This window comes from Sycon ciliatum, chromosome 13 (assembly GCF_964019385.1).
Source record: "Sycon ciliatum chromosome 13, ocSycCili1.1, whole genome shotgun sequence".
Lineage (NCBI taxonomy): Eukaryota > Metazoa > Porifera > Calcarea > Leucosolenida > Sycettidae > Sycon > Sycon ciliatum.
Window position 1 is genome coordinate 23,926,262 of NC_088655.1, and position 22,914 is coordinate 23,949,175.

The following is a 22,914-nucleotide window of genomic DNA, read 5'->3' on the forward strand; positions in this document are numbered from 1 at the left end:
AAATCAACCTTCTGAACTTCACTGAAGAGAGTTCTATACCCGGCGGTAGTCGCCGAGACACCTGTATGAAGGGACTGAGTACAAAATGGATGTGTCGCTTTCTTGAAAGTCTTCTGTGGCAACTACTTGTCAAGGTTGGCTGGTGAGCGCCGTTGTGGAATCATGGTGGTTGATGGAGAAAGCAAATACTCAGTTTCTTGAATCTATCAATCGTCAGGCAAAGTAACAAACTGAGGCAGGGCTGTAGTGTGTTAGTTCACTACAAGACTGACACACTCAGCCACAGAACAGGGCACAGAAAAAGGAAATCGCCATGGTTGTGTGAAGGTGAGAGTGTACTGTACATGTTCTTCGCAGTACATGTGCATGGATGTCGTCCCATTCTGTCCGATTATCCTCCACCCAGGCCGTCACAACAAGCTCTTTCCCGTGCCAAGGCCTCCAGGATATCGACATCATCAGATTCTTTCACTCCAGACTCCAGTGACCATATATGGTAATGTATTTGCACCTAGCAACACGCTGGTAACCGGATGTGTATTAGCAGTGTTTGTAAAAATAGTGTGAACTTGGTGTCAGTACAGTATTATGATGTCCATTGTGCATTGGGTTTAGAATGGCCAAGAAGTTTAGTCATGACTGACACTGAAGTATCGAAACGATAGTATAAAAGCTTTCTGCACCAGTAGTTACTGTTAGTCGCCTATGGTAAGCGCATCAGGGCCGGCCTGTGAATTGAGATTCCCTGAATGTCGGTGGAGCGGGGATTCGTACAACTGAGCCCAATCAAAAATGGATCCAGTGATTGGAGGCACAGTATTGTACGACTCACTGCGTGCGACTTTAATCGCGTATGCCATTGGCCCGACCTTTTTGCCAATTTTCCACATTTTTCCTTGCTACTGTAGATGTTTCGTTATACATGTAGAGCGCGCTAGCGGCCAACTGGACAAGTCACTTTTAAAAGGTGGCAGACTACCCAAAATTCGCTGAAAAAAAAGTAATTTGTAAATTCAGATTGAGTGCTACGTCAGTTGAAAGAGCTTGAATAGTTGCAAATTCTCTGAAAATTGTGTCCCGATCTGACTAGCCGTTCAAGAGTTATGGCCTAAAATGTGCCCTTGCAAGGAAAGACTTTTTTGTTGCACGCTGTCATTTGTTGGCAGCACTGTATTTGAATGTGAGCAGACCGTGCGCAACTTGTCGTATCATGGAAACACGCGAAAGTGTGCAGAATTTTGTTCCAAGTCCAAAAAATCACGTTTTTGAGCGCCGTGCAGCAGGACTTTTGCACAAGCACGCGGCAAGTCAAAAAAATCACGTTTTTGAGCCACGTATTGGGCTGCACGGCGGCAGGACTTTTGCCAGCACCCTCGTGACGTTGCAGATATGTGGCTTGATAATTGTAGTTGACGTTGATTTAGTGACTACTAGCACTAGCACTTCAGATGACCAGCTTACTCTGTTTTGTTATTGTATCACGGCACTTTGCACTCTGCTCTTTTCTGCTCTCTTCCTTAGCCCTAAATCTTCGTCCTTTGGGCGCGCAATATGTTTCTCCTTTCGGTACAAAACCGGGGTGCTTTTGCCCACCTACATGTATTAGCCATTCAACAAAATCAACCTTCTGAACTTCACTGAAGAGAGTTCTATACCCGGCGGTAGTCGCCGAGACACCTGTATGAAGGGACTGAGTACAAAATGGATGTGTCGCTTTCTTGAAAGTCTTCTGTGGCAACTACTTGTCAAGGTTGGCTGGTGAGCGCCGTTGTGGAATCATGGTGGTTGATGGAGAAAGCAAATACTCAGTTTCTTGAATCTATCAATCGTCAGGCAAAGTAACAAACTGAGGCAGGGCTGTAGTGTGTTAGTTCACTACAAGACTGACACACTCAGCCACAGAACAGGGCACAGAAAAAGGAAATCGCCATGGTTGTGTGAAGGTGAGAGTGTACTGTACATGTTCTTCGCAGTACATGTGCATGGATGTCGTCCCATTCTGTCCGATTATCCTCCACCCAGGCCGTCACAACAAGCTCTTTCCCGTGCCAAGGCCTCCAGGATATCGACATCATCAGATTCTTTCACTCCAGACTCCAGTGACCATATATGGTAATGTCTTTGCACCTAGCAACACGCTGGTAACCGGATGTGTATTAGCAGTGTTTGTAAAAATAGTGTGAACTTGGTGTCAGTACAGTATTATGATGTCCATTGTGCATTGGGTTTAGAATGGCCAAGAAGTTTAGTCATGACTGACACTGAAGTATCGAAACGATAGTATAAAAGCTTTCTGCACCAGTAGTTACTGTTAGTCGCCTATGGTAAGCGCATCAGGGCCGGCCTGTGAATTGAGATTCCCTGAATGTCGGTGGAGCGGGGATTCGTACAACTGAGCCCAATCAAAAATGGATCCAGTGATTGGAGGCACAGTATTGTACGACTCACTGCGTGCGACTTTAATCGCGTATGCCATTGGCCCGACCTTTTTGCCAATTTTCCACATTTTCCCTTGCTACTGTAGATGTTTCGTTATACATGTAGAGCGCGCTAGCGGCCAACTGGACAAGTCACTTTTAAAAGGTGGCAGACTACCCAAAATTCGCTGAAAAAAAGTAATTTGTAAATTCAGATTGAGTGCTACGTCAGTTGAAAGAGCTTGAATAGGTGCAAATTCTCTGAAAATTGTGTCCCGATCTGACTAGCCGTTCAAGAGTTATGGCCTATAATGTGCCCTTGCAAGGAAAGACTTTTTTGTTGCACGCTGTCATTTGTTGGCAGCACTGTATTTGAATGTGAGCAGACCGTGCGCAACTTGTCGTATCATGGAAACACGCGAAAGTGTGCAGAATTTTGTTCCAAGTCCAAAAAATCACGTTTTTGAGCGCCGTGCAGCAGGACCTTTGCACAAGCACGCGGCAAGTCAAAAAAATCACGTTTTTGAGCCACGTATTGGGCTGCACGGCGGCAGGACTTTTGCCAGCACCCTCGTGACGTTGCAGATATGTGGCTTGATAATTGTAGTTGACGTTGATTTAGTGACTACTAGCACTAGCAATTCAGATGACCAGCTTACTCTGTTTTGTTATTGTATCACGGCACTTTGCACTCTGCTCTTTTCTGCTCTCTTCCTTAGCCCTAAATCTTCGTCCTTTGGGCGCGCAATATTTTTCTCCTTTCGGTACAAAACCGGGGTGCTTTTGCCCACCTACATGTATTAGCCATTCAACAAAATCAACCTTCTGAACTTCACTGAAGAGAGTTCTATACCGACGGTAGTCGCCGAGACACCTGTATGAAGGGACTGAGTACAAAATGGATGTGTCGCTTTCTTGAAAGTCTTCTGTGGCAACTACTTGTCAAGGTGTGCTGGTGAGCGCCGTTGTGGAATCATGGTGGTTGATGGAGAAAGCAAATACTCAGTTTCTTGAATCTATCAATCGTCAGGCAAAGTAACAAACTGAGGCAGGGCTGTAGTGTGTTAGTTCACTACAAGACTGACACACTCAGCCACAGAACAGGGCACAGAAAAAGGAAATCGCCATGATTGTGTGAAGGTGAGTGAGAGTGTACTGTACATGTTCTTCGCAGTACATGTGCATGGATGTCGTCCCATTCTGTCCGATTATCCTCCACCCAGGCCGTCACAACAAGCTCTTTCCCGTGCCAAGGCCTCCAGGATATCGACATCATCAGATTCTTTCACTCCAGACTCCAGTGACCATGTATGGTAATGTCTTTGCACCTAGCAACACGCTGGTAACCGGATGTGTATTAGCAGTGTTTGTAAAAATAGTGTGAACTTGGTGTCAGTACAGTATTATGATGTCCATTGTGCATTGGGTTTAGAATGGCCAAGAAGTTTAGTCATGACTGACACTGAAGTATCGAAACGATAGTATAAAAGCTTTCTGCACCAGTAGTTACTGTTAGTCGCCTATGGTAAGCGCATCAGGGCCGGCCTGTGAATTGAGATTCCCTGAATGTCGGTGGAGCGGGGATTCGTACAACTGAGCCCAATCAAAAATGGATCTAGTGATTGGAGGCACAGTATTGTACGACTCACTGCGTGCGACTTTAATCGCGTATGCCATTGGCCCGACCTTTTTGCCAATTTTCCACATTTTCCCTTGCTGTAGATGTTTCGTTATACATGTAGAGCGCGCTAGCGGCCAACTGGACAAGTCACTTTTAAAAGGTGGCAGACTACCCAAAATTCGCTGAAAAAAAAGTAATTTGTAAATTCAGATTGAGTGCTACGTCAGTTGAAAGAGCTTGAATAGGTGCAAATTCTCTGAAAATTGTGTCCCGATCTGACTAGCCGTTCAAGAGTTATGGCCTATAATGTGCCCTTGCAAGGAAAGACTTTTTTGTTGCACGCTGTCATTTGTTGGCAGCACTGTATTTGAATGTGAGCAGACCGTGCGCAACTTGTCGTATCATGGAAACACGCGAAAGTGTGCAGAATTTTGTTCCAAGTCCAAAAAATCACGTTTTTGAGCGCCGTGCAGCAGGACCTTTGCACAAGCACGCGGCAAGTCAAAAAAATCACGTTTTTGAGCCACGTATTGGGCTGCGCGGCGGCAGGACTTTTGCCAGCACCCTCGTGACGTTGCAGATATGTGGCTTGATAATTGTAGTTGACGTTGATTTAGTGACTACTAGCACTAGCACTTCAGATGACCAGCTTACTCTGTTTTGTTATTGTATCACGGCACTTTGCACTCTGCTCTTTTCTGCTCTCTTCCTTAGCCCTAAATCTTCGTCCTTTGGGCGCGCAATATGTTTCTCCTTTCGGTACAAAACCGGGGTGCTTTTGCCCACCTACATGTATTAGCCATTCAACAAAATCAACCTTCTGAACTTCACTGAAGAGAGTTCTATACCCGGCGGTAGTCGCCGAGACACCTGTATGAAGGGACTGAGTACAAAATGGATGTGTCGCTTTCTTGAAAGTCTTCTGTGGCAACTACTTGTCAAGGTTGGCTGGTGAGCGCCGTTGTGGAATCATGGTGGTTGATGGAGAAAGCAAATACTCAGTTTCTTGAATCTATCAATTGTCAGGCAAAGTAACAAACTGAGGCAGGGCTGTAGTGTGTTAGTTCACTACAAGACTGACACACTCAGCCACAGAACAGGGCACAGAAAAAGGAAATCGCCATGATTGTGTGAAGGTGAGTGAGAGTGTACTGTACATGTTCTTCGCAGTACATGTGCATGGATGTCGTCCCATTCTGTCCGATTATCCTCCACCCAGGCCGTCACAACAAGCTCTTTCCCGTGCCAAGGCCTCCAGGATATCGACATCATCAGATTCTTTCACTCCAGACTCCAGTGACCATATATGGTAATGTCTTTGCACCTAGCAACACGCTGGTAACCGGATGTGTATTAGCAGTGTTTGTAAAAATAGTGTGAACTTGGTGTCAGTACAGTATTATGATGTCCATTGTGCATTGGGTTTAGAATGGCCAAGAAGTTTAGTCATGACTGACACTGAAGTATCGAAACGATAGTATAAAAGCTTTCTGCACCAGTAGTTACTGTTAGTCGCCTATGGTAAGCGCATCAGGGCCGGCCTGTGAATTGAGATTCCCTGAATGTCGGTGGAGCGGGGATTCGTACAACTGAGCCCAATCAAAAATGGATCCAGTGATTGGAGGCACAGTATTGTACGACTCACTGCGTGCGACTTTAATCGCGTATGCCATTGGCCCGACCTTTTTGCCAATTTTCCACATTTTCCCTTGCTACTGTAGATGTTTCGTTATACATGTAGAGCGCGCTAGCGGCCAACTGGTAGGGACCGGCGGATTATGCTCGAAAAGGTGGCAGATTCTACTCGAAAAGCAGTGAAATTGGCAGACCCATACAAACCTTATGGCGGGCAATTCCTCGAATTCTGCTCCATTTCTTTATCCATATACCAAACATGCATGAAACTTACCAGAAAAAGTACCGAAGTCTGCCAATTTTTCTGCCGGCAGAATACTGGACAAGTCACTTTTAAAAGGTGGCAGACTACCCAAAATTCGCTGAAAAAAAAGTAATTTGTAAATTCAGATTGAGTGCTACTTGGTCCGTGTCAGCGATATTGTCGCTTATCTTTGAGCTTTGTTTATATGTCGCCAATGCTTACTTGGCAGCCCATTTCATCCCAATTTTGGTTAGCAAGTTAGTTTGCTAGTACCTGAAAGGTCTAGCTAGAGTTCGAGTGGATTTCGAGAGCGACAGATGGGTGATTCTGATTGATACAGCGCCGCATCAAAATAGATTATCTTGTTACGCTGTGCAGGCAAGAGCAGCGCAAGCCACAAGAAAGTAATCGGCTACTCGGAATCAGCTCCATTTTGCTGAACGGCCGAGATCGCTCACCTCAGGGATCGCTCATCAAGCTGGGATCGCAGCTCCCTTACCTCCAGCTCAACGCTCGGAGTATCCAGCGCGTTGTGGAGATTTGCAAGTACGACTCGTACTGTACGCGTCGTCGTCGTTCAAAATAAAATCTTGCAAAGAACGGCGTCTGATTTGAACCACACAGGGTGTCGTGCTGCCCACGCGAAGTCCTGTAGAGAAGGCGACCGTCACGATCGATTAGAAAATAGCCAGGCAGCGGAGAGGAAGAGAGATGAGCTTGCAAAAGCAAGAGAGTCGATCCCGAGCAAAAATATTTGTCGCCAGCGCTGAGAGCAGTGACGAGGAGGACCGAAAAAAGTAGGAATCCTTCCTTGGACAATAAATTCCTCGCAGCTAGTTGTCATTCTATACCTTACCGTCCATCGTACCAAGTTTTATCACTTCAAGTGCACGCGTTCATGTCCAAAGTCTAAGTTCAAATTGTCGAAAGATAAGCGACAATATCGCTGACGCGGACCAAGTACGTCAGTTGAAAGAGCTTGAATTTGTGCAAATTCTCTGAAAATTGTGTCCCGATTAGCCCTTGGCGGATTATGCCGGCATAATATTTGGCATAATCTTGGGATTTCGTCAAAAAATTATGCTCCAGCATTATACGGATTCCAACGTGTAAGGTCGGCATAATCTTTCGGTTTAGACAAAAATGATGCTTAGGGCATGGCCGTGTGTGTATGCGTGGTTTCTCAATCCTCTATGTACAGTGTGAATACATAGTGGAACCGAGCATCATTCAGCATAATTCAGCATATTTGTTGGCATAATCAAAAGCATAATTTGACGATTGGCCGAGCATAGTCCGCCAATGGCTAGTCCCGATCTGACTAGCCGTTCAAGAGTTATGGCCTAAAATGTGCCCTTGCACGGAAAGACTTTTTTGTTGCACGCTGTCATTTGTTGGCAGCACTGTATTTGAATGTGAGCAGACCGTGCGCAACTTGTCGTATCATGGAAACACGCGAAAGTGTGCAGAATTTTGTTCCAAGTCCAAAAAATCACGTTTTTGAGCGCCGTGCAGCAGGACTTTTGCACAAGCACGCGGCAAGTCAAAAAAATCACGTTTTTGAGCCACGTATTGGGCTGCACGGCGGCAGGACTTTTGCCAGCACCCTCGTGACGTTGCAGATATGTGGCTTGATAATTGTAGTTGACGTTGATTTAGTGACTACTAGCACTAGCACTTCAGATGACCAGCTTACTCTGTTTTGTTATTGTATCACGGCACTTTGCACTCTGCTCTTTTCTGCTCTCTTCCTTAGCCCTAAATCTTCGTCCTTTGGGCGCGCAATATGTTTCTCCTTTCGGTACAAAACCGGGGTGCTTTTGCCCACCTACATGTATTAGCCATTCAACAAAATCAACCTTCTGAACTTCACTGAAGAGAGTTCTATACCCGGCGGTAGTCACCGAGACACCTGTATGAAGGGACTGAGTACAAAATGGATGTGTCGCTTTCTTGAAAGTCTTCTGTGGCAACTACTTGTCAAGGTTGGCTGGTGAGCGCCGTTGTGGAATCATGGTGGTTGATGGAGAAAGCAAATACTCAGTTTCTTGAATCTATCAATCGTCAGGCAAAGTAACAAACTGAGGCAGGGCTGTAGTGTGTTAGTTCACTACAAGACTGACACACTCAGCCACAGAACAGGGCACAGAAAAAGGAAATCGCCATGATTGTGTGAAGGTGAGTGAGAGTTTACTGTACATGTTCTTCGCAGTACATGTGCATGGATGTCGTCCCATTCTGTCCGATTATCCTCCACCCAGGCCGTCACAACAAGCTCTTTCCCGTGCCAAGGCCTCCAGGATATCGACATCATCAGATTCTTTCACTCCAGACTCCAGTGACCATATATGGTAATGTCTTTGCACCTAGCAACACGCTGGTAACCGGATGTGTATTAGCAGTGTTTGTAAAAATAGTGTGAACTTGGTGTCAGTACAGTATTATGATGTCCATTGTGCATTGGGTTTAGAATGGCCAAGAAGTTTAGTCATGACTGACACTGAAGTATCGAAACGATAGTATAAAAGCTTTCTGCACCAGTAGTTACTGTTAGTCGCCTATGGTAAGCGCAACAGGGCCGGCCTGTGAATTGAGATTCCCTGAATGTCGGTGGAGCGGGGATTCGTACAACTGAGCCCAATCAAAAATGGATCCAGTGATTGGAGGCACAGTATTGTACGACTCACTGCGTGCGACTTTAATCGCGTATGCCATTGGCCCGACCTTTTTGCCAATTTTCCACATTTTCCCTTGCTACTGTAGATGTTTCGTTATACATGTAGAGCGCGCTAGCGGCCAACTGGTAGGGACCGGCGGATTATGCTCGAAAAGGTGGCAGATTCTACTCGAAAAGCAGTGAAATTGGCAGACCCATACAAACCTTATGGCGGGCAATTCCTCGAATTCTGCTCCATTTCTTTATCCATATACCAAACATGCATGAAACTTACCAGAAAAAGTACCGAAGTCTGCCAATTTTTCTGCCGGCAGAATACTGGACAAGTCACTTTTAAAAGGTGGCAGACTACCCAAAATTCGCTGAAAAAAAAGTAATTTGTAAATTCAGATTGAGTGCTACGTCAGTTGAAAGAGCTTGAATAGGTGCAAATTCTCTGAAAATTGTGTCCCGATCTGACTAGCCGTTCAAGAGTTATGGCCTAAAATGTGCCCTTGCACGGAAAGACTTTTTTGTTGCACGCTGTCATTTGTTGGCAGCACTGTATTTGAATGTGAGCAGACCGAGCGCAACTTGTCGTATCATGGAAACACGCGAAAGTGTGCAGAATTTTGTTCCAAGTCCAAAAATCACGTTTTTGAGCGCCGTGCAGCAGGACTTTTGCACAAGCACGCGGCAAGTCAAAAAAATCACGTTTTTGAGCCACGTATTGGGCTGCACGGCGGCAGGACTTTTGCCAGCACCCTCGTGACGTTGCAGATATGTGGCTTGATAATTGTAGTTGACGTTGATTTAGTGACTACTAGCACTAGCACTTCAGATGACCAGCTTACTCTGTTTTGTTATTGTATCACGGCACTTTGCACTCTGCTCTTTTCTGCTCTCTTCCTTAGCCCTAAATCTTCGTCCTTTGGGCGCGCAATATGTTTCTCCTTTCGGTACAAAACCGGGGTGCTTTTGCCCACCTACATGTATTAGCCATTCAACAAAATCAACCTTCTGAACTTCACTGAAGAGAGTTCTATACCCGGCGGTAGTCGCCGAGACACCTGTATGAAGGGACTGAGTACAAAATGGATGTGTCGCTTTCTTGAAAGTCTTCTGTGGCAACTACTTGTCAAGGTTGGCTGGTGAGCGCCGTTGTGGAATCATGGTGGTTGATGGAGAAAGCAAATACTCAGTTTCTTGAATCTATCAATTGTCAGGCAAAGTAACAAACTGAGGCAGGGCTGTAGTGTGTTAGTTCACTACAAGACTGACACACTCAGCCACAGAACAGGGCACAGAAAAAGGAAATCGCCATGATTGTGTGAAGGTGAGTGAGAGTGTACTGTACATGTTCTTCGCAGTACATGTGCATGGATGTCGTCCCATTCTGTCCGATTATCCTCCACCCAGGCCGTCACAACAAGCTCTTTCCCGTGCCAAGGCCTCCAGGATATCGACATCATCAGATTCTTTCACTCCAGACTCCAGTGACCATATATGGTAATGTCTTTGCACCTAGCAACACGCTGGTAACCGGATGTGTATTAGCAGTGTTTGTAAAAATAGTGTGAACTTGGTGTCAGTACAGTATTATGATGTCCATTGTGCATTGGGTTTAGAATGGCCAAGAAGTTTAGTCATGACTGACACTGAAGTATCGAAACGATAGTATAAAAGCTTTCTGCACCAGTAGTTACTGTTAGTCGCCTATGGTAAGCGCATCAGGGCCGGCCTGTGAATTGAGATTCCCTGAATGTCGGTGGAGCGGGGATTCGTACAACTGAGCCCAATTAAAAATGGATCCAGTGATTGGAGGCACAGTATTGTACGACTCACTGCGTGCGACTTTAATCGCGTATGCCATTGGCCCGACCTTTTTGCCAATTTTCCACATTTTCCCTTGCTACTGTAGATGTTTCGTTATACATGTAGAGCGCGCTAGCGGCCAACTGGACAAGTCACTTTTAAAAGGTGGCAGACTACCCAAAATTCGCTGAAAAAAAAGTAATTTGTAAATTCAGATTGAGTGCTACGTCAGTTGAAAGAGCTTGAATAGGTGCAAATTCTCTGAAAATTGTGTCCCGATCTGACTAGCCGTTCAAGAGTTATGGCCTAAAATGTGCCCTTGCAAGGAAAGACTTTTTTGTTGCACGCTGTCATTTGTTGGCAGCACTGTATTTGAATGTGAGCAGACCGTGCGCAACTTGTCGTATCATGGAAACACGCGAAAGTGTGCAGAATTTTGTTCCAAGTCCAAAAAATCACGTTTTTGAGCGCCGTGCAGCAGGACTTTTGCACAAGCACGCGGCAAGTCAAAAAAATCACGTTTTATAGCCACGTATTGGGCTGCACGGTGGCAGGACTTTTGCCAGCACCCTCGTGACGTTGCAGATATGTGGCTTGATAATTGTAGTTGACGTTGATTTAGTGACTACTAGCACTAGCACTTCAGATGACCAGCTTACTCTGTTTTGTTATTGTATCACGGCACTTTGCACTCTGCTCTTTTCTGCTCTCTTCCTTAGCCCTAAATCTTCGTCCTTTGGGCGCGCAATATGTTTCTCCTTTCGGTACAAAACCGGGGTGCTTTTGCCCACCTACATGTATTAGCCATTCAACAAAATCAACCTTCTGAACTTCACTGAAGAGAGTTCTATACCCGGCGGTAGTCGCCGAGACACCTGTATGAAGGGACTGAGTACAAAATGGATGTGTCGCTTTCTTGAAAGTCTTCTGTGGCAACTACTTGTCAAGGTTGGCTGGTGAGCGCCGTTGTGGAATCATGGTGGTTGATGGAGAAAGCAAATACTCAGTTTCTTGAATCTATCAATCGTCAGGCAAAGTAACAAACTGAGGCAGGGCTGTAGTGTGTTAGTTCACTACAAGACTGACACACTCAGCCACAGAACAGGGCACAGAAAAAGGAAATCGCCATGATTGTGTGAAGGTGAGTGAGAGTGTACTGTACATGTTCTTCGCAGTACATGTCGTGCCAGAAGTAGAGGAGCTCAAGCTTCTTGGCGTCACCTTCGACAGGCAGCTGGCATTCCGCAGCCATATCCGACAGCTTGCAGTACGCGGAGCCCAGCGGCTCGGCTTCCTCCGTAAGGCATCGGCTGTGCTAGACCCAAAGCACCGGGCAATCGTGTACCGTGGCTTTGTCCGCCCCGTGCTAGAGTATGGCATGCTGGTGTGGATGAGCGCAGCCCCCACCACCTTGGCCCGCCTCACTGCCATCCAGCGCCGTGCCCTGCACATAATTGGAGATGGAGCATACCTCCCGAGCCTCGACATTCGCCGTACCGTAGCAGGGCTCTGCTTTCTGTACAAGCTGCACTTTGTGGAGGGTCCGGAAATGGTGAAAGCCATTCTGCCACCATCAGCAGCCGCACCGCAACACCGCATGCCTACTCGAGCGACAACCAGATCTGCAACACATCATCCATCGCAACTCACCAGTATCCTTCCCCCTCAGGCAAGAAACAACACGCTCCGCTCATTTCCCCACTCCCTCATCGAAACGTGGAATCAGCTCCCACCTACCCTTCTGCAGTCTCCCCCTTCTCGCAGAGGCATGCACACGTTCAAGAAAAACGCCAACGACCACTTGCGGCGCAGCAAGTGGGAGTGGGCCACAGACAGGCTATGATCTCTGCCAACACACCAGCCTAATTATACTGACCGCACTCCAGCTCCCTTCTACCCCTCTTTGATCCCCTTCGCTCAGCCTTAAAACCCGATTATCAGTTCACTCCATCTTCCTACGGTGCACTGCTTTTACTATTGTTTTGTCCTATCCCAATCTCAAATTCTCCCCATTATCGTTTGCAAAGCCAGTGCTCCCCTCTTGGATGCACATATTTCTTTTCTCCTATGTATCGGCGCACAGGAGTAACAATGATTCCGAGACCTTTGGTCGGAGGAGTTACTTTTGCCCCGCCCCCACTTCCATCCAATATGCCACCGCCCCCGCTGTGCAGCATCTGATGGTACTGTGGTATTCAGTAAAAAAAAAAAAAAAAAAAAAAAAAATGTGCATGGATGTCGTCCCATTCTGTCCGATTATCCTCCACCCAGGCCGTCACAACAAGCTCTTTCCCGTGCCAAGGCCTCCAGGATATCGACATCATCAGATTCTTTCACTCCAGACTCCAGTGACCATATATGGTAATGTCTTTGCACCTAGCAACACGCTGGTAACCGGATGTGTATTAGCAGTGTTTGTAAAAATAGTGTGAACTTGGTGTCAGTACAGTATTATGATGTCCATTGTGCATTGGGTTTAGAATGGCCAAGAAGTTTAGTCATGACTGACACTGAAGTATCGAAACGATAGTATAAAAGCTTTCTGCACCAGTAGTTACTGTTAGTCGCCTATGGTAAGCGCATCAGGGCCGGCCTGTGAATTGAGATTCCCTGAATGTCGGTGGAGCGGGGATTCGTACAACTGAGCCCAATCAAAAATGGATCCAGTGATTGGAGGCACAGTATTGTACGACTCACTGCGTGCGACTTTAATCGCGTATGCCATTGGCCCGACCTTTTTGCCAATTTTCAATATTTTCCCTTGCTACTGTAGATGTTTCGTTATACATGTAGAGCGCGCTAGCGGCCAACTGGACAAGTCACTTTTAAAAGGTGGCAGACTACCCAAAATTTGCTGAAAAAATGTAATTTGTAAATTCAGATTGAGTGCTACGTCAGTTGAAAGAGCTTGAATAGGTGCAAATTCTCTGAAAATTGTGTCCCGATCTGACTAGCCGTTCAAGAGTTATGGCCTAAAATGTGCCCTTGCAAGGAAAGACTTTTTTGTTGCACGCTGTCATTTGTTGGCAGCACTGTATTTGAATGTGAGCAGACCGTGCGCAACTTGTCGTATCATGGAAACACGCGAAAGTGTGCAGAATTTTGTTCCAAGTCCAAAAAATCACGTTTTTGAGCGCCGTGCAGCAGGACTTTTGCACAAGCACGCGGCAAGTCAAAAAAATCACGTTTTATAGCCACGTATTGGGCTGCACGGTGGCAGGACTTTTGCCAGCACCCTCGTGACGTTGCAGATATGTGGCTTGATAATTGTAGTTGACGTTGATTTAGTGACTACTAGCACTAGCACTTCAGATGACCAGCTTACTCTGTTTTGTTATTGTATCACGGCACTTTGCACTCTGCTCTTTTCTGCTCTCTTCCTTAGCCCTAAATCTTCGTCCTTTGGGCGCGCAATATGTTTCTCCTTTCGGTACAACACCGAGGTGCTTTTGCCCACCTACATGTATTAGCCATTCAACAAAATCAACCTTCTGAACTTCACTGAAGAGAGTTCTATACCCGGCGGTAGTCGCCGAGACACCTGTATGAAGGGACTGAGTACAAAATGGATGTGTCGCTTTCTTGAAAGTCTTCTGTGGCAACTACTTGTCAAGGTTGGCTGGTGAGCGCCGTTGTGGAATCATGGTGGTTGATGGAGAAAGCAAATACTCAGTTTCTTGAATCTATCAATCGTCAGGCAAAGTAACAAACTGAGGCAGGGCTGTAGTGTGTTAGTTCACTACAAGACTGACACACTCAGCCACAGAACAGGGCACAGAAAAAGGAAATCGCCATGATTGTGTGAAGGTGAGTGAGAGTGTACTGTACATGTTCTTCGCAGTACATGTGCATGGATGTCGTCCCATTCTGTCCGATTATCCTCCACCCAGGCCGTCACAACAAGCTCTTTCCCGTGCCAAGGCCTCCAGGATATCGACATCATCAGATTCTTTCACTCCAGACTCCAGTGACCATATATGGTAATGTCTTTGCACCTAGCAACACGCTGGTAACCGGATGTGTATTAGCAGTGTTTGTAAAAATAGTGTGAACTTGGTGTCAGTACAGTATTATGATGTCCATTGTGCATTGGGTTTAGAATGGCCAAGAAGTTTAGTCATGACTGACACTGAAGTATCGAAACGATAGTATAAAAGCTTTCTGCACCAGTAGTTACTGTTAGTCGCCTATGGTAAGCGCATCAGGGCCGGCCTGTGAATTGAGATTCCCTGAATGTCGGTGGAGCGGGGATTCGTACAACTGAGCCCAATCAAAAATGGATCCAGTGATTGGAGGCACAGTATTGTACGACTCACTGCGTGCGACTTTAATCGCGTATGCCATTGGCCCGACCTTTTTGCCAATTTTCCACATTTTCCCTTGCTACTGTAGATGTTTCGTTATACATGTAGAGCGCGCTAGCGGCCAACTGGACAAGTCACTTTTAAAAGGTGGCAGACTACCCAAAATTCGCTGAAAAAAAAGTAATTTGTAAATTCAGATTGAGTGCTACGTCAGTTGAAAGAGCTTGAATAGGTGCAAATTCTCTGAAAATTGTGTCCCGATCTGACTAGCCGTTCAAGAGTTATGGCCTAAAATGTGCCCTTGCAAGGAAAGACTTTTTTGTTGCACGCTGTCATTTGTTGGCAGCACTGTATTTGAATGTGAGCAGACCGTGCGCAACTTGTCGTATCATGGAAACACGCGAAAGTGTGCAGGATTTTGTTCCAAGTCCAAAAAATCACGTTTTTGAGCGCCGTGCAGCAGGACTTTTGCACAAGCACGCGGCAAGTCAAAAAAATCACGTTTTTGAGCCACGTATTGGGCTGCACGGCGGCAGGACTTTTGCCAGCACCCTCGTGACGTTGCAGATATGTGGCTTGATAATTGTAGTTGACGTTGATTTAGTGACTACTAGCACTAGCACTTCAGATGACCAGCTTACTCTGTTTTGTTATTGTATCACGGCACTTTGCACTCTGCTCTTTTCTGCTCTCTTCCTTAGCCCTAAATCTTCGTCCTTTGGGCGCGCAATATGTTTCTCCTTTCGGTACAAAACCGGGGTGCTTTTGCCCACCTACATGTATTAGCCATTCAACAAAATCAACCTTCTGAACTTCACTGAAGAGAGTTCTATACCCGGCGGTAGTCGCCGAGACACCTGTATGAAGGGACTGAGTACAAAATGGATGTGTCGCTTTCTTGAAAGTTAGTTGTTACGTTTTCTTACTCTTAGTACTCCCTTGTGCCATTGTTCCAGCAGATGCTGCAGGTGTCGCTGACCTGCACAGTTTGTACGAGTACTTGTAGATTTATGCAGTGCGTGTCTACAGCTGTATTTGAATGTGTGCGTAGTGCACAGTTTGTAGTTGTCCCCTGGCCCTAGCCTAGGCCTAGGCCCTGTGCCTGTGATACGTGATTGTGGTGCGTGTTAGCTTACACATGGGAATGCTACGCGCTTTCATGTGACCTGCGTTACTTCCTTCTCACTGTACTTCCTTTTATGCATGTATCGCTGGCATATGTGACACGGGCCGGCCGGGCCGGAGTGTGTATTGCCTATTGGTTTTGGAAGCATGTGCCTTTTGTTCTGTGAGTTGTTGTTCGCATGCACATGTTGCTGGCCGGGTGGTAATGTTTTGGTTCTTGTTGTGTTGGACCTGAGCTCTAGATTCTACAAAGTTTGTAGCTGTTGTGATTTTACTATGTTCCATGGGTCTGAATAATTGTGTTCTCCGGAGTGGAGTAAAACTGAACTGTGATTCGATTGTGTGCGGAAACCCGGTGTTGACGAAAGTGTGTTGACCTGGGCGCTGAGGAAAAGTAACATAAACTGGCACCTCCGACGGGATCCTTTTGCCTTTCCGTGGTTGCTGAGAGTCGTCGCCATGAGTGAGGAGCGGCGTATCAGCCACAGATCGACGAAAGGAAAGGAACCCAGGCGATATGGATTTTCTGGAAGTGAGCGCTCGAGTACTCGTGCCAGTCCTGGGAGCACTGAACTCGTAGAATTGGAGAGAGCTCGAGTGGCCAGAAAAAGGGCAGAGGCCGAAGTGCGAGTGGCAGAAGAGATTGCTGCACTGCAGGAACAAGTTCTGCAGAGTAAGTTAGCTGTCCTGCAGAAACGGCAAGCCTTGGAGCAAGCTCGTTCCGAAGAAGAATCTGCGCACGAGTCGGCGGCAGGAGCTAGCCCGTCGCCTCGTAGAGAAATTGCTTCGGACGGGGACGTGGTCTTCCAACGAAGTCGTGACGGCGCAAGTGCGACTCTGCGATCTTGTATGCCACCACGAGCGGAGTCGGACAGTGCAGTTACCGGTAGTAGGTTTACGACTGATCCTCCGTTACCACTCGCGCGCACCAGTGTTGAAAATGTGAATACACTGGTAGCAGGAACAGCAGCTGCTCAGCTATCGCAGAATGTCCCGGACGTCGTTGACGGTGTGTCTGAAGAGTCAGACCACTATGTGTCATCCAGTAGCGCCTCAAGTAGTGACACTGCTGGTGACTCTACAACTACTGGAACTACAACTAACGCCGGCAGTAGTGGTGAAAGTGATAACAGCCGGCACACTGATAGTAGTACTGTTAGTCACTATGGGCCTGCTTCCAGGCGTGTTGCTACACGTGCTCTGGCCAACGCAGGAGTTGCGTCCAGAGACGGAGCTGCCTGCACTACCCAGCCAGTACATATGCAGCAGCAGCAGCAGCCGCCGTCACAGCAGCAGCAGCAGCCGCCGTCACAGCCGCCACGGCAGCAGCAGCTGCAGCAAGTCCATGTGCTTGGTAGCGCCGTGCGTCCAATGCTGCTGGAAGCAAGTGGACAGGCCCAGCCAAGCCCCGCTGCACCGAGAAGACTGATGACTCCGAAGAAGAAAAAATCGGAAAAAAACAACAGAAGAACAAGGACAAAGCCGAGCAAGCAGCTTCACTGTGCAGTGCCATGACTGAGACACTCTCACTCAACCCTGGAGCAGTGCCGTTCCAACCAGCGAAGCAAACACTGTTGCCTGGACCTCAGCTGGCACTGCCTGGACACCAGATGGCATCGCCTGGATTCATGCCATGGAACTCGCCTTATGCTGTTACCAGTCACCTGAAGGCGTTAGAGCTCCCCAAGTTTGATGGGAAGGTGAAAAGCTACCTGAAGTGGCGGCAGCGTTTCCTTCGGCTGATTGACGACAGTTACGCGATGTCGGAGAACCACAAGCTTGCGCATCTGAGGGAGGCCCTTGCTGATGGTTCTGCAGAAGAGCTGATTGCTGATGTCTTGGATGGACCTGGCGCATATAAAGCAATCATGGCCGAGTTGGAACGCTGGTACGGTGGCCAAGACCGAGAGCTGAACAACCAGGAAAGAGAGCTCATGGAGTGGCCAGTCTTGACCAATGAGCGTGACGTCAGCCAGCTGAAAAAGTTCGCCATTCGGCTCCGCAATACCCTGCTTAACATGGAAGCAGTCCAGGTGCAGCCAGGCAGAGAGTTATACCTGGCGCTAACCCGGAAGATTCCTCGACGGCTCCTGGCACGCTACTTCAATCGTTATGATGATTCCAGCTGTGACATACAGGCATTCTCGCAATTCCTAATAACACACGTCCAGAAGCAGATGCGTGTTGAGGAACGAATTGGCCTGGGAGACCGCCCACCAGTATCACTGCAGCCCAAGGAGCACCAGAACAAGAGTAATCGGCCGTTGCCCAGCAGGCAATATGGAGTCAGGGAGCGCGCGTTTATCTCCAGTCCTGGGACTCCACGATCAAGCGACTCGTCACAGCCTGGGCCGAAACGTAACTTGGTCGCTTCTAGCAGCCGCAGCAACTCCAGAAAAGAGCAAGCTGCCTCAGAGCAAAGACAGCATGCAGACAACAGCCATGCCTGTGGTAAGTGCGAGGGTGCACACCATATTGCAGATTGTGGCGAATTCAAGAGTCTGCCCGTGCAAAAGAGAAATGACACGATCCGGAACCTACGGCTATGCGTCAACTGCCTGGGAAATGGGCACTGGGCACAAGACTGCATGGCAGCGGTGTGCCGAGAGTGTCAAGGCAAGCATCATCATTTACTGCACCGTGAACGACAAGGCAGTTTTACACCATCACCACCAACGCGAAAAGAGGCTAGCCACCATGTGAACAGCGAATCCCAGCCAGCCAATGACGACGAGGCCGGCTTGACCTCATTCATGACGATACCGGTGAGGGTCGCTAATGGAACAGTGACTGCCACAGCCAACGTCCTTCTTGACTCTGGATCAACATGCAGCTTTGTCACAGAGAGGCTTGCACACCGACTACGGCTGCGAGGAGAGCGCAAGCCAGTGCATGTTGGTGTGCTAGGCGGTCAAGTTCTCTCAGGCGAGCGAGAGGTGGTGTCTCTGTCCCTTCATCAATATGACAGCCAGGAGATATCAGAAGTTGAGGCATATGTGCTGCCAAAGATCACAAGCGACGTGCACGTTGCTGATTGGAGCCGTCTGCGTCACCAGTGGCCACATCTAGCAGACATTGATTTCCCTGCTGCAAGCAATCAACGCGCCATCGACATCCTAATCGGGCTAAATTCAGCAGCACTGCACAGTGCACAGGAAGAACGGATTGGCAAGGCAGGTGAGCCCATTGCAAGGCGCACACCCTTGGGATGGGTCTGTTTCGGTTCAGCCATACAAGACAGCTCTGTCCAGCACACCCATCATGCCCTGGAACTAACACAGACAGGTCTCGACTCGCTTGTCCGTAACTTCTGGGACTTGGAAGCGGTCGGCATGCAACCGTCTGCTGAGAGCTACCTGTCACCTGACGAACGCCATGCTGAGGAAATGACTCGACAGCAGCTAGGGTACGCAGATGGTCGATTCGTTGTCGGTATTCCCTGGCAGAATGGAGCGCGTCCTCAGATCACGAGCAACCGAGTGCAGGCCGAGGATCGGCTGCGTTCGCTACTGAGGTCTCTAGAGAGAAGACCAACCGTTCAGATTCGCTATGCAAAGGTGCTAGAGGAGTACCTACAGAAGGCGTACATTCAGGAGCTGACATCTGATCAAGTCCAGCAATGTGGCCGTGAGCAATGGTTTCTGCCGCACTTCGCAGTAGTCCGCGAAGACAAGGCTACAACTAAGGTCCGTGTTGTGTTTGATGCTGCAGCTCGCTTCAACGGCACGTCCATCAATGAACACATGTACGCTGGGCCGCGACTGCAGAATGATCTCGTCACAGTACTGATCCGGTTCTGCATGCACCCCGTGGCACTGATTGCTGATGTGTCGGAGATGTTCCTTCAGGTGTCACTACAGCCTGAAGATCGCAGATATCACCGATTTCTTTGGAAGACCGGGGACGGAGTCAAGGCCTATGAGTTCACCAGGTTGGCGTTTGGCATCCGTGCATCGCCATACCTAGCAGGCAGAGCTTTGTTGGAGACGGCCGAGCGTTTCGGAGCGAACTACGACCCAGCAGTCAGTGACACAGTTCGCAAGGCATTCTACGTCGACGACATGTTGAAGTCCTTGCCTGACGACCAGAAAGCAATGCGTCTTCGGTCTCAGCTACAAGACCTCCTGAAGAAAGGCGGCTTCCATCTCCGGAAGTGGTTGAGCAACAGTGAAGCAGTGATGGAATCAATTCCACCGGAGCACCGCGCGCCGGCCACGTCTAAGTCCATAACGGCACAAGAGTCGTCTGGACAGCCCTCACAAAAGGCACTGGGCGTAACGTGGATGGTCAGCGAAGATTATTTCACGTTTCACTATCAGGAACCCACATCCGCTGCGTGCACGAAGCGCACCGTCCTCAGTCGCATGGCATCACTGTTTGACCCCAGAGGGCAACTAGCACCATTCACCATCAGGAGCAAGTTGTTGTTCCAGGAACTATGTCTTGCGGGGCTCGGCTGGGACGACCCACTGCCTGAAGAGACGGTGGTAGCTTGGCAAGAATGGTTTGCTGAGATGCCTAAGCTAACACAGCTACGCATTGATCGCTGTTTTCAAGATAGCACAACGTCGATGGGTCTGAGTGTGCACACGTTCACCGACGCATCAGAACGGGCCTACGCCGCTGCGTCATACGTCCGAGCAGAGCGACCAGATGGTACAGCGAAGGTTACCCTGGTGATGGCCAAGGCAAGACCAGCACCGATCAAGCGTCGATCCATTCCGATGCTAGAGCTGCAGGGAGCGGTCCTGGGTGTGCGTCTTGGGACGTACGTTAGCGAAGCTCTTGGTGTGAGAGCAGCCGACAGCCACTACTGGAGCGATTCCATGAATGTCCAATATTGGATTCGATCACCCAGCCGAAAGTTCAAGCTGGAAGTCGGCAACCGGATATCGGAGATCCAACAGCAGTCTATGGCACGGAACTGGCGTCATGTTCCCGGAGTCAGAAATCCAGCGGATCTCCCCACCCGTGGGATGACAGTCACACAGCTGGCAGACGAGAGCAGGTGGTGGCATGGACCAACGTTTCTGGCACAGCAACAGAGCGAATGGCCAGATCGCAGGATAGCTGTGCCGAAGGAGCTACCACAAATGCTCAAGACTCCTGAAATCACGATGACGGCAATGATGTCACCACCGTTGCGGCTAAGTCCAAACAACTATTCCTCGTGGAGCCGTCTTGTGCGGGTCACGGCTTGGTGCATGCGTGCCATACACAATCGCCGCAAGAGCCGACTGCCACAGCTAACGCTCAGCGACGCCCGTGTGAAGATTGCAATCAAGAACAGCAAGGAGGTTGCCGTGCCCGAGCTCTCACCAGCTGAGTTTGAAAGAGCGGAGCACTATTGGATCATGCGTGCGCAAGATGAGAGCTATGGTGAAGTGACCAGCACGCTGAGAAAAGGGAAGGAGTTGCCAAGCAGTGCCCCTCTTCTCCAGTTGCAACCGCGCATCGACGAACAGAGTGGATACCCCGTATTAAGAGTTAGTGGGAGACTGCGTACGGCTTACCACTTGGCATCTGAGTTTCGATCGCCAATTATTCTCCCACCTCGACACCGAGTGACAGAGCTGATCATTCGGAGAGAGGATGAGCGATGCCGAAACAGCATTGGCACGAATCACATCCTGTCCAATCTCGCCGATCACTACTGGCTTGTGAAAGGCAAGCAAATGGTGAAGTCACATCGGCACCACTGCGTGGGATGTCAGAAGGTGTGGCGCAAACCAGCCACTCCCAGGATGGGTCCTCTCCCAGACCTCCGCACGCAAGGACCACTTCTGGCATTCGCCCGCACCGCTGTGGACTTCGCCGGACCATTTCTAGTGAAGAGAGGTCGAGGACGTACACAAGAGAAGAGGTATGTGGCAGTGTTCACGTGTCTGCAATCTCGAGCGTGTCACTTGGAGCTGGTTACCTCTCTCGACACGACTGGCTTCAAGATGGCCCTGACGCGATTCTGCAAGCGTCGCGGCACACCCGAGATGTTGCTTACTGATAATGGAAGCAATTTTGTTGCGACAGAGCGAGAGCTGAGGGAGGCAGTCGCCCAGCTTGACCATGCCGACCTCGCATCGGAGTATGCAGGCCAAGGGATTGAGTGGAAATTCAATCCGCCTCGTTCTCCTCATTTCGGCGGCGTGTTCGAACGGATCGTGCGCTCCATGAAGCAAGTTCTCCAGACTGTGCTGTACAAGGCTGATTTAACTGAAGAAGAGCTCCAGACAGTATTGGTGCAGGCCGAGGCTCTCATCAACTCGCGGCCATTGACAACGCTTTCGGAGGAAAGTGAAGACCTGGAGCCGCTAACGCCTTTGCATTTCTTGGTTGGCCATTCGAGAGTTGCAACAGCGTTGGAAGCAACCCCGGAGGGGGGTCTGCATCGTCGCTGGCAGTTGCTTCAGGATCTGATGAAGCGCATTTGGAAGAGGTGGCTCCGCTAGATTGTTGCTCAAGCCAATTTGGAGACGAAGTGGCACCGTGATAGTGCATCGGTTACAGTCGGCAAAATCCTGATGATGCTGGACGAATCGCTCCCAAGGACTCAGTGGCCGCTTGGTCGAGTGGTCGCTACGTATCCTGGAAAGGACGGGAAGGTGCGCGTAGTGGACGTGAAGGTCAAAGGGAAGGTGTACAAGCGCAGCGTCCACCTCTTGGTGCCCCTAGATGTGGAACCGTCAGCAGTCAAGGTGACTCTCCCAGCCTCTGCCGAAGTCCGGCTAAGTGATCTCAATGAGTGACATTAACTGGCATGCTCGCCGTTGTTAATGCCGTGTATCAAGTTACGGTTTTGCCCAATATCGTATAGGCATTAGATTCGCTCAGTTTTCCCACGTTCGCTCATGAGGGAGGGAATGTTACGTTTTCTTACTCTTAGTACTCCCTTGTGCCATTGTTCCAGCAGGTGCTGCAGGTGTCGCTGACCTGCACAGTTTGTACGAGTACTTGTAGATTTATGCAGTGCGTGTCTACAGCTGTATTTGAATGTGTGCGTAGTGCACAGTTTGTAGTTGTCCCCTGGCCCTAAACCTAGGCCCTGTGCCTGTGATACGTGATTGTGGTGCGTGTTAGCTTACACGTGGGAATGCTACGCG

General features: G+C 48.7%; 2 protein-coding genes across 2 annotated transcripts; both read left to right on the top strand.

The window, feature by feature from the left end:
• Window positions 1-16,276: 16,276 nt before the first annotated feature.
• LOC135829301 (AF4/FMR2 family member lilli-like) lies at window positions 16,277-17,332 on the top strand. The gene has a single exon (XM_065341704.1). The coding sequence runs from the start codon at window positions 16,277-16,279 to the stop codon at window positions 17,330-17,332; it is 1,056 nt and encodes a 351-aa protein (XP_065197776.1).
• On the top strand, window positions 17,329-22,263 carry LOC135829302 (uncharacterized). The gene has a single exon (XM_065341705.1). It carries the CDS (start codon window positions 17,329-17,331, stop codon window positions 22,261-22,263), a length of 4,935 nt encoding a protein of 1,644 aa, XP_065197777.1.
• The last annotated feature ends 651 nt before the right edge of the window (window positions 22,264-22,914 follow it).